This window comes from Emydura macquarii, unplaced genomic scaffold (assembly GCF_026122565.2).
Source record: "Emydura macquarii macquarii isolate MOO-44397 ecotype Brisbane River unplaced genomic scaffold, CSIRO-AGI_Emac_v2 contig_2369, whole genome shotgun sequence".
In the NCBI taxonomy this organism is placed as follows: Eukaryota; Metazoa; Chordata; order Testudines; family Chelidae; genus Emydura; species Emydura macquarii.
In genome coordinates, this window is record NW_027132506.1 from 1890212 (window position 1) to 1901996 (window position 11785).

The 11785-nt window shown below is 60.5% G+C and overlaps 1 protein-coding gene across 1 annotated transcript; it reads left to right on the plus strand.

Annotated features, from left to right (window-relative positions):
* The first annotated feature begins 6596 nt into the window (after window positions 1–6596).
* HYAL1 (hyaluronidase 1) lies at window positions 6597–10849 on the plus strand. Its single transcript, XM_067561141.1, has 3 exons — window positions 6597–7819; window positions 9283–9372; window positions 9641–10849. Exons 1-3 carry the CDS (start codon window positions 6905–6907, stop codon window positions 9959–9961), a joined length of 1326 nt encoding a protein of 441 aa, XP_067417242.1. The 5' UTR covers window positions 6597–6904; the 3' UTR covers window positions 9962–10849.
* Window positions 10850–11785: the final 936 nt, after the last annotated feature.

Genomic DNA, 11785 nt, shown 5'->3' on the forward strand with positions numbered 1-11785 from the left:
AGCCCTGGATGCTCTTGCTGACAGGCCCCAGATCTGAGCGACGGCGGGTCGGCTCAGTGGGGCACCCACTGATCTGGGATGGTTTCCGTGCCCCGGGGTCTCATGCCCCTTGGGGTGATGGGAAGCCGGCAGGGGCCGTCTTTGCCCACCACTCTTGTGTTCTCCTTCAGCGGTGCCCACGAGCTGTCGGGGGAAGAATGAGGGGGCGCTATCCCTACATGCCAACACGAGTTTGCCCTGGGCGGGATCCCCTTGCTACGGGCTCTTTGTGACAAGGGGAGAGGCCTTGCTGTTACCTGAAATACCACGGCACAGTGGGAGGGGCATGGCTTGAGAGGAGCCACCCACTGCTCCCTGCAACACCGCCCCACACTGGGCTATTGGGGGCAGCAGTGACTGAGGGGTGAGTGCCCCCAAAATCACTCCACTTACTGCCCTCAGCAATGAGACTCTACCACCAGCCGTGCCCCCACTTGTACTCCCTGCAGTGCAGGGCCAGCTCAGAAACCCCCCCTTCGAGACCCCCCACTCCCTGTACCAGCTGCGGGTTGGAGGGCGGTCACCCCTCCAAGACCCCGTTGGCCCAGCCCTGCGTAGTGCGTGCAGCGACAGCGTATCGTTTGCCCTTCTCCATTGCCTGGCTTTTAATTTTCAGTGGCATAAGCGTTTTTGCAGGGCAGGGGGCGTGTGTGTCCCAGGATGCTTTGGGGCACGTTTTCTGGGGTGGAGGCGATGGAGCCTGATGGGCCTTTTCAGTAGCCCCGTTAAGGAAAAAGCCCAGGCGCTGGAGCCGTGATGGCCCCACGGGAAGGGGTCTGGCAGCTTGCCAGGCTTGGGCGTGTGGCTGGACCAGAGGGGACTGGGGTCAGTGCAGGGGGCGGGTGAGTGGCTGGCATGTTCTCTGGTTAAATAGTAAGTGTGACCCATCCGTGCCCAGGGCAGCCACCTGCAAATGCCAAGGTCAGGGCAGGCTGCAAAAGGAGAGCAGATTCTCCCAGCACTGGTGGCTGACACTGAAGTCAGACTTCCAACCAGCCACAAACAATGCTTCTGATTCCCCACACTGGTTGTCAAGAAGCCAAAACAAAAATATACACAGCCCCCTTTACTGCATTTCAGCCTCCAGCCCCCAATCAGCCACTAGGTCCAGTGAAGAGATCAGTTATTTAAACTCTATGCTCTTTACCAAAAAGGTTCCTCCTGACCCCAAGGGTCAGCCACAGTACCAGATAAATATTAGTTTAGATCTTACCCTAAATACCATGCTGCCAGCCAATCCTTTAGTAACTAAAACTAAAGGTTTATTAGAAAAAGAAAGAAACAAACTATAAGAAAAGTGTCCAATAATCAAAGCAATCACATACATACAATTGATTTGAAAGTCCATAGGTATCAGCTTTCTAGAACTGTGGAGTTTGCTGGCTTGTATAGTCCCTGTGATGTACATCCAGTACCTGGATGGGTCTCAGTCCTTTGATTTACAGCTTCAGTTTAGTTGTAGATGAGTTGATCCAGAGGTAGGTGAAGATTGAAGACAAAATGGATGTCGTGCAGCTGCCTTTTATGTCCTTTGGCCTTGGCCATGCTGCTTGTGGAAATTTACAGGAATAAGATGGAGTCCAGGGTCACATGAGTAAGTCCTGGTGACTCATCAGGTATATCTCTGGCTTCTCCCCCTGGGCGCCCTGTACTGTGAATTTCCTTAATGGGCCATTAAGCAGGCTAGTGCTGCAGCCATCCTGGCTGGGGTGTCACCCAGACACAGCACAATTTGAAATACAGATATATCAAACATATCCATAACTTCCATTACACATATAACACATGAACATAAACATCATCTTACTCAGCACATTATAGCCTTTCCAACAGTACCTGACACGGCATATATCACATGAATTATGATTTTGAGATATTGATGTTAAATAATATAATAAATCCCCCCTCCCCCAATCCAGCCAGCGTGACAGTAATAATGCTAACGCGGAGGCCAGGTCTGACCCACGGGCGGCTGCTGGTCTTCTAGCATGGCCTGCAAGATTGGACTCTTGTTCCAGGAGGGAGAGGGAAGGAGAGAGCGGGGTGGGGTGGGTGGGGGAAGAGGCGAGAGGGGAGGAGAAGGGGATGAGAGAGATCAAGGGACAGAGGACTCCATCCTGACCCCCCAAGCCAGGCTAGGTGCCCCCCCACCCCGGAGCACCATGGCCCAGAGAGTGAGGGGAAAGGTCTGGGAGGGGTGGGGGGGGCAGAAGCAAGGGTTCAGGGGGGAAGAGGAAGGAGGGGTTTATGCAGCAGACAGGCTGGAGGTGGGGAAAGGGGATGGGGGAGGCCACGGGATCCTGCTGCGTGTCCCTCACACGTCCCCAGGCAGTGGGCTTGATGGGCGCCTGGGCTGGCCCAATGGGGGACCCGTTGCCCCAGGGTGCACCAGGCAAGGGGTTAAAGGCAGAGCGGGGCACAAAGGCCTGGGTGGATCCCCGGTGCGGGCACAGCGTGGCTGGAAGCGGGGCGAGCACCGCACACACCCTGCCCTGGAAGGCCCCTGTTTTCATGGCCCAGCTGGTCTGTGGCCACCCAGCTGCGGTGGCCAATGAGTGCCCACGGGGGGTGGGGTGGTGTGTGTGTGATGTGGGGACCTGCCAGCTATGGGCAGGATGGAGCCCCCCTCAGTCATCCCACAGTCATCCCACAGGATGGAGCCCCCCTCAGTCATCCCACAGCTAGCGCTGACTCCCCCTTGCCCTCCTGTGCCAGCAGCCAGGCCGTTCCCTGCCACCCCATAGAAATCAGTTCCACTGGTGCCAGCCAGGTGCCAGCCCGGAGCGCTGCGACAGAACAGTTTTGCCCCTCTTTGACAGAGATGGAGATGCTTCTGCTCCCCAAAACTACAGCACAGTGTGCAACCATTTAGCTGCCTCTGTTCAGAAGGGGCTTGTGGCTGGTCTAGAAGGGGCATCGACAGACCTGGGGAGAGGGGAGTGTGGGGAGTGAGGGGTAGCGGGGGGCTGCAGGACAGGATGGAGGTGCATTGGCAGAGCTGTACAGGGGGACCCTTGCCCAGTGCCTGCCTCCTTGGTGCCTCCTTCCAGCCGGCCCCGTTGAGGAGTTGTAAAATTCCCTCCAACTTGCCCCCGGCCGTCGGGGTGCCCTCCAGGGGCCGTGGCCGTTGGGTGGCAGACTAGGGACCTGATTCCTTTGCACAGTGGCTGGTAGAAAGCGGGATCAGGAGATGCTCTTCCAGGTCCAGGAGGCTCCACCGCTCGCTCATGCTTTCCTCTGGATTTGAATTCTTGGGTGAGAGGGGGATGGGGAGATGTTGGGGGGGGGGCAGGTTTCCACTTCCCCTGTGAGCCAAGAGTCTAAATCACACCCCCGGTCTGGGGTGATGGGGAGGGGCCGGGTCTCTCCCCACCTACCCCTCACTTCATGCCCTTTGTCCTGTTACAATGAGAGATTTGGGCGGGGGGGAGGGGGGGCCGAGGCTAGCCCTGTTATTTCCATGACCGGGAGTGTTTTAACCCTTTGTGGCTTTTCAGAAACCTGCCGAAATCCCAACTCCTCTGGCCTGGCAGGAGAAACGGCCTCGCGGGGCCCTCAGCACGACCTGCCCTTTTTTGCCAGTACGTTGGGAGCAGAGTGGCACAGGGGCATCTCCCCTCCCCACTGCAAAACCACATAGGGTGCTGTGCCCAGGCCCGGAGGGGGGGTCCTGGGGCACGAGAGCCACAGATGGCTCCAACACATCAGCCCCAGCCCAGGCCGTAGCGTAGCTGGCCTCGCCCTCCCTGCGCTGTAACCGGAGAGGAACATTTGGTCTCCACTGACCCATTTGCTTCATGGCCCCCCCCGCCAACTAGGGGGTCAGTTAGTGGGCATTACGCGGGTAACGACTCAGGGTTCGCACAGGGCGGCCGTCGCCAGGACTCAGTTCTGGCCTGGGGCTGGAGGGAACCCAGCACACGCTGCTCCGCGCCGCACGGTGCCTTCCGCGGCCTCAGCCGTCGTGCCACTGCAAAGATGGGCAGCTGGGCGTGAGTGCAATACACAGCTGGGGCACTAGGGGACACTCAGGGGCAGGATGGGATGGGGGAGGCTCAGACCCCCCCAATGAACCCTAACCCCCGGGCCTTCCAAAATAGGTGGCTTTGTTTTATTGGGGGCGGCGGTGCGGATAAAGGCTCCAGCCAGCCAATTTACTCCGGCCATGACACCGCCGGCCCGGCTGTCACAGTGCAAGAACACCCCCTGGGCAGGGGCAGCGGGGTGATAAAGACACAGTTCCTGTAAAGCAGGCCACCGCCTAACCTAGGCCAGGCTGCAGGGAGACCCCCCACCCCCACCCCCAGGGTGACCCCCAGGTGGCCCAGAGACGCGCCAGAGTCCAGCCGCCGGGCCAACATGCGCATGGCTTTGCTGCCCCTCACGCGCACACACTGAGCTGGCACCGCCCCACACAAGGGCGTGTTTCGCACCACGACACGCGCCCAGCGTCGGCAGCCCTCCCTATGGCACTGCCTGCGGCGGGCAGCGCAAATCACAGCAGCCCCACGGGGCAGGTGCAGCCGCGGGCCCTGGCACACGGCGGGTGAAAAGCCAGGCTGGCAGAGGGGGTGGGCACAGTGACTTGCGGGTGGCTTGGCAGAAGGGGGTGTGCAGGAGGGGGCGGCTGCCCAGCACCAGCCCAGCTGCTGCCCAGCGAAGGGTTAATAGGCCAGGCTGCGGGAGGAAAGGCCCTGCCCACCCCACCACAGTGTAATAGGAACCAGACTCCGCACTGGCGGGGGCTGAGCTGTGGCCCAGTCCCCCGCCCCCGCCCCACCCCCAGTGCTTGGCCAGCTGCTTTCCTAATTCCCAGAGCTGTGTGTGTGTGTCCATGTGCGTGCACCCCCCCCCCCAACACTGCACCGTTATCACACACTGCCCCCTGCAGGCCCCCCCCAGCACTGCACCGTTATCACACACTGCCCCCTGCAGGCCCCCCCCAGCACTGCACCGTTATCACACACTGCACCCTGCAGGCCCCCCCAGCAATGCACCGTTATCACACACTGCCCCCTGCAGGCCCCCCCAGCAATGCACCGTTATCACACACTGCCCCCTGCAGGCCCCCCCCAGCAATGCACTGTTATCACACACTGCCCCCTGCAGGCCCCCCCAACACTGCCTCATTTTGGGGGTGGCTAGCGCCAGGGCCGTACTTGGAGGGCCCTCTGTGAGGGCCGTGGCCCATCTGGCTGGCACATGTCCACCTCCTCCAGCCCGTTCAACAGACCACCCGGAAATGTTCCGGCGTAGACCCCAGCCCCTGAGATTCCCCCGGGACCCTGGCTGTGGGATCCCGTTACTGAAGTGGAAACTGCCTCCGCCCCCACTTACGGCTCTCCTAGGCTGGAAAGCGTCACTCGTCCCATTCATTCCTGGTTGGAGGGGTCTGTGTCTGTCCTGTCCTGCTCCCCCAATGCCCCTGGGCCAGCACTTTGGAAAGGAGGCATCTTGGGGGGGGGGAAATCTCAGGGATTCCCCTTCCCTCCCCAGAGCTGGTGCGTGACTGGAGTTTCCTTATAGCAAACGAAACTCCCAGCTGGGGTCAAGGCATTGTTCTGAGCTGAGCTTCTCCCAGGCCCTCCTCTTGAAACCCACCAACCGCAGGGTGTAGGGGCTGGCAATGGGCTCCATCTGGATCCTTCACTTTCTCCCCTGCCCAGCCCTCAGGGGTCTGCGTGGTCAGTCGGGAGGGGCCTGCTAGCATGGGCAGAGCGGGGCTGTGATCAGAGGTCCTTTTGGGAGTGGATCCGGCACCGGGCCTGGTGTTTTACTCTGGCTGCCCCCTTTTTAAATGCTACCTCTCTCGGAGTGTGACACCGGGGCCCAAGACCTGGGCTGTGTTTCTGGCTTCCCAGAGCTTCGCATAGCAGAGTGTGACACTCTCAGCCCAGCTGGGGGTGGCATCTCTCAGCACTGGGTGGCTGTGCACAGTGCTGACACCCCCCCACACCATCAGTTTGCATCCGCAGGCCAGGTCTCCCCTTTCTTCATCTTCCCCACTGAAGCCACAAGCCTTCACCCTAGCAGGGCAGGAAGGGAAGGGGACCGCTCACATGGGCCGGGAGGGGGGGACTGACTCCTGGGCCCAAGCCTGACTAATTTTGGCTGAGGGGGGGCCCAGACCTTCCACTCGCTGAGCAAGGAAGACGGAAGTTTGTTCGGGGTGGACGGGGGCTGCAGCTCTGACCCATGTTCCGCTGACCCCCCCCCACCCCCGCTCTCCCTTTGACACCCCCCCCCCTTCCTTCTCTCCCACAGCAGGTAAATCTTTAACCTGGGCACAGAGCAGCGAGCCCAGGTGCCTCGCCACCTTGTCTGTAAACACCGCTCCCCCTTCGGAGCAGCAGCCTGGGCACGGCCCAGCCGGCCCTTCACAAAACCCCCGACTCTGAGGACAGGAGCGCAAGGAAAAGAGGGAGGGGCCATTCCGGGGTCTGGGTCAGTATCTCGTAGGGGACAAGGCGGGGCAGGGCGGAGGAGAATCTGGGGCTGACCTGCAGTAGCAGGGACCCACCAACCCGTCGGCCAAGGTCACCGGGCGGGCAAAGCGCTGGAGCCACGTGCCAGGCTTCCCACTGCAAGCGCTTGCGAAAGCTGGGGGTTGGAGTCCAGCCCGCGCTCCTCTGCAGGGAGAGCCTGGGAGTTATTAAGAGGGAGGAGGCTGGGACGAACCGTTGGGAACTTGCTTTGGAAAGTTGGCAGTGCTCCGGTCCCGTGGGGGGCAGCAGGAATCCTCCACCCGCCCCCCCATCTCTCCCAGCTTCCCCATCCCCGGCGGGCTCAGTGGGGAAGCAGGGCAGCCGGGCGCTTCCACTGAGATTTCACTCCCCCACTTTGAGAAGCGGGGTGCAGGCTCAATATGGCGGCCACCACGGTCCTACTGCCCTGGGCTTGCTTGCTGAGTCTGGCCCCGTTGGCTCGGAGCCTCAGCGCGGCAGACGGGGGCCATGGTCTCCCAGCTCGCCCCTTCGTCACGATCTGGAACGCCCCGAGCCAGGAGTGCGGAACGAAATACCACGTGCCCCTCGACCTGGGGGTCTTCGACGTGGTGCTGAACCCTGGGGAGTCCTTCCTGGGCCAGGCGATGACCCTCTTCTACAGCAACATGCTGGGCCTGTACCCGCACTACACGGTGGCCGGGACGGCAGTCCACGGAGGGGTCCCCCAGAACGGCAGCCTCCAGGCCCACCTTGAGAAGGCGCGGCGAGACATCGAGGCCGCCATCCCGGAGCCCGGCTTCCAGGGCCTGGTGGTGATCGACTGGGAGAGCTGGCGGCCTGTGTGGGAGAGGAACTGGGACGCCCTGGAGCTCTACAAGGAGAAGTCCAAAGAGCTGGTCCTGGAGAGGCACCCCGACTGGCCCCTCGACAGGGTGGCCGAGCAGGCGCAGGAGGAATTTGAGCAAAGCGGCCGGGCCTTCATGGAGCAGACCCTGGCGCTAGGCAAAAGCCTGCGGCCAGGGGGCTTCTGGGGTTTCTACGGCTTCCCCGATTGCTATAACAACGACTTCAAAGCCGCCAACTACACGGGGGAGTGCCCCGCCGTGGAGCAGCAGAGGAACGATCAGCTCCAGTGGCTCTGGAACCAAAGCCGGGCGCTCTACCCCAGCATCTACCTGCCCCAGGAGCTGCGGCTGACAGACAAGATCGGCACGTTCGTCCGCCACCGCGTGGGTGAGGCCTTCCGGGTGCAGAGGCAGCCAGAGGCCGACAGCCTCCCGGTCCTGCCCTACGCCCGCATCCAGTACGACTTCACGGAGGACTTCCTCTCGCAGGTGATGACCCCCCCCGCCACCAGCGTTCCCATGACCCCCGGCCCTGCCAAGGGGGTGCCGCCTGCCCACCTCCGCAGAGCTGCCAATTGCCCAAGTCTGGCGCGTCCCACGGGCCTGGTGTCTCAGGCAACAGTTGCTCTCTTAGCAGCTCTTTTGCCCAGGCTGGTTCTCCTACCTCAGCAGCGCCGTGTCCCCTTCCCAGTGACGAGAGGGGGGGTGTCAGGCCGGGCGTGTGCCAGGGGATCGCCTAGCTGCCAGGCGAGGAAGGGTGTCTCCCTGCTTCCAGCCCAGGTTCTCGCTCAGCGCCAGGAGAGCAGGACCCTTTCTGCCTCTCTTTATCATTGTCCCTCCGGGCGAGAGCGGAGCAGCCGTGGCAGGGGAATGGGCAAAGAAAGGAAGTCTAACGGGACGGAGGTGGCTCTGGGTGGGGGCGGGTGGAGAAGCCTCTGTAGGGATCCCAGTGGGAGCCGAGTGGGGGACAAGGGCCATTGGTCTGGGGGAGAACAATGCTTTCACACAAGCCAGAGGTCTGGGCTCCTGTTGGGTTTCTCTGCCTTCTGCCCGTTTCAAGCTGTTCCTCTGGCCTTGCCTCTCACCTCCGGAAAAGAAAATACCCCACAACTCAGCTGACCGCACAGGCGACTCTCCTGCCTCCATTCCACCCCAGCTGAGCGGAGACCTGGCTTCATTACACTGCTGCTGCCCCTGTGGCCCGAGTGGTTAGCCAGCAGCTGGGGCCTTGCTGAGTTGTTTGTGAATCAGGCCGTTCTTTGTTTATTTGCAAAGAAGGGACACAAAGTCCAGTTTCCCTGAACAGAAAGAAACAAACGGACAGTTTCCTTGCTGAGAAATCCTCAGGCTGCCCCTCCAGTCAGGGCTGTGCCCACGTAACTCTGTCCCTCTGCTTACTCTCAGGGCCATGACCACAACTGCACCCTGCTTGGCCTGCTGGTCATCTCTGCTCCAGCCCACCTCCACAGCCTGAAAAACCAGCCCCAAACCCCTGCATTTTCCAGGAGAGAACCCCTCAGCCCCTCATCTTCTGATTGGGTCTTGCCATTGCCTTGGGTGGTGGCTTCTTTGGTTTCCAGCTATAAAGGGGCTTAATTGCTCCTTCCCTTTACCCTGAAAGAAGGTTGCCTTAACTAGGTGTGTGATTGTTTTTAGAACAAAGACCTGCTTGATGACAGCCATTAACACGTCAGCATAACACTGCTTTGCACATGGGCAGCGAGGTCTGGCACTGTCTTTGACCCACCCCCTCACCCGGAAGAGAACCACAGAGGTTCCTCAATACAGCTTGAGGTAGTGGGGTGGCGATGGTTGTCTCCCACTGTGCCAGAAATTAGAGATCTGTGTGAGAAGGATGGATCCTAGGGGAAACACATCCCACCCCTCCAGGTGTTAGAAGCAAGCTGTTACCTTCATGATTATTCTCTGTTTCTGTCTCTCTCGCCGTGCAGGAGGACTTGGTCAACACCATCGGGGAAAGTGCGTCTCAAGGTGCCGCAGGGGTTGTGCTATGGGGCAGTGAGGATTACAGTCACTCACGGGTGCGTTACATGGGAGTGGGAATCCTGGCGCTCAGAGGGTGGGAATGGGTGTGTGTGTGTGTGTGTGTGTGTTGGGGGGGGAGGGGAGAGTCCTGCATGGTGTGTGACTGTGGGTGTGCTGACCATGGGAGCCCTGCGGTCTGGCACTCAGGAGCTGGGAGGGTGGGTCCCGGGGGGACTGTGTGGTTGCCGCAGTGAAGCACGACGGGAAAGCAGGCCCCTATGCTCCCCTGAGAGCGCCCTGCCTGGGCCTGTGTCCCCTTTGCAGGAGTCCTGCCTGGCACTGAAGGAGTACGTGGATGGAAGCCTAGGTCATTACATCCTGAACGTGACCAACAGCGCCATGCTGTGCAGTGTCGCCGTGTGCTCCAACCAAGGGCGCTGCGTGCGGAAGGACAGGCACCCCGAGGCATTCCTGCACCTCAGCCCCGCCAGTTTCAGCATCCGGCAGCACTGCAGCCAGCCCCGCCTCTGCCTGCAGGGACAGCTGGCAAAGCAGGAGCACGCCAAGCTGGCAGGAGAGTTCCGCTGCCAGTGCTACGCCGGCTGGGCAGGGGCACGGTGTGAACGTAGGGTCAACCCAGAGTGAGAATCTCACCAGAGACCGCCCCTGTGTGCACCCCCCGATGGCCCCATGCATCCTGTGTGGCCCTGCATACCCCATCCCTGAAACGCCTCCCCGTGCACCTTATGTGGCCCCTTCTCTTTGAAACACACCCCAACACCCATAGAAATACAATCTGGGAGGCAGCTTGTTCCTTTCTGCCGCAGACGCCTCGCTGGGTGTGACTGTACTTCATCACAAGAAACAGGCGTGAGCCGCTGAGCTGCGAAGAAACTGACACATACATCTCACATCCTTCCTATACGCAGCCCCCGCACAGGGCTAAGCTAGAGAGAGCGCTGTCACGTCCACAATGGAGAGATGTATTGCTCCTAGCCTGAAATGTGTATTGTAACTAGCACAGGTGCAAGTTCCAGTGTGCAACTCCTACACTCAACCATTCAGCGTGGCTATGAAACAAAACACGCCCCCTCCTGGCCCCACGCACCCTAGGGTGACCAGATGTCCTGATTTTATAGGGCCAGCCCCAATACTCAGGGCCTTTTCTTATATAGGCACCTATTACTCCCCATCTCCGTCCCGATTTTTCACCCATGCCAGCTGGTCACCTTAATGCACCCATACACCCCGCCCCCGAAACACACGCACAGCACACGCGTACAGACAGAGCACCATGCACAGAAGCAAAGCGCAATTCAAAATGACGCTGCGCACCCGGCTGAAGAGACCCTGCCAAAATAAAGAGAGATCTCAGGTTCGAGCCGTACAAATAATTCAGGGGCCGACCTCACAACCTGCTTCGCACACACAAAGTGCCTGGCCCAGCCACCCAACACGCCCCGTCAAGTGGTCTTTCGTTCGTTTTGCACACGTGTGAGCGGCTGACGGCCCCCTCTGGGCTGAGACACCCGGGGACTGAATGGGGCAACCTCTTCCAGAGCTAAAGAGTCAAGGCTTCTTAGCAGGGCCTGTGCCAGACACTCATCCAGTGTGGATCGGGCACCTGTAACACACCCACCCACGAGTGGATCACAAACACACAGCTGGTTTCTAGGAGTGACCGAGGCGAGGGGGGCTGGATTTGGGAAAGGGTAGCAGGTAGGAGAGGGTGGGGAGCTACGTGACAGAAGAGGTGGGGAAAGGGGCATCTAGGTTGGCATTGTTGGAAAGGGACCCGGTGCTGGTGAGGGGAGGGAAGCAAAAGGAAGAACGGGTCAGGGATGCAAGCAGGCAGCTGCTGGAGGGCTGATTTTTGCGAAGGGGGTAGCACTGCGGAACCTAGGGCTGTTCACACTGCAGATGGGAGCCAAGCTCCCTGACTGGGTGGCCAGACACAGGCCAGCGCGGCTGGATCTAGTGTGCTAAAACCAGCACAGTGGACACAGTGGCATGCATGGACAGCGGCACGGCTAGCTCAGCCCATGGGGGACGGCACCGTCCACACAGCTCTGTGGTGCACACTAGCTCGGAGCTGGCGCATGGGGCCTGTCTGCCGCTCCCGGCGGCCGTGTGGACATGCACTGAGGGTCGCCAGCTTTGCGCCCACGACTCAGCCATGTCGGATTCACTCAGGAACGCCGGTGCTCTCAGCTCCTGGGTGGAGCTTTCCATGCCGGAAAGTTGGCGGCTGATCCAGAGGAGGTGAAAGCAACAGACTCTTGAAAGGAGCCCCAAGGCCCCAGGCCTGGGAACCAGCAGGGTGATTCTTTGTCTAGCCCCAGCCCCCTCCTTGTGCCTCAGTTTCCCATGGGCGAAATGGCCAGGTGTGAGTGGGCTGGGCCGGATGTCAGTGGGCCGGGCTGGGTGTGAATGGGCCGGGCCGGGCTGCACCGAACACGAGGAGCTGCC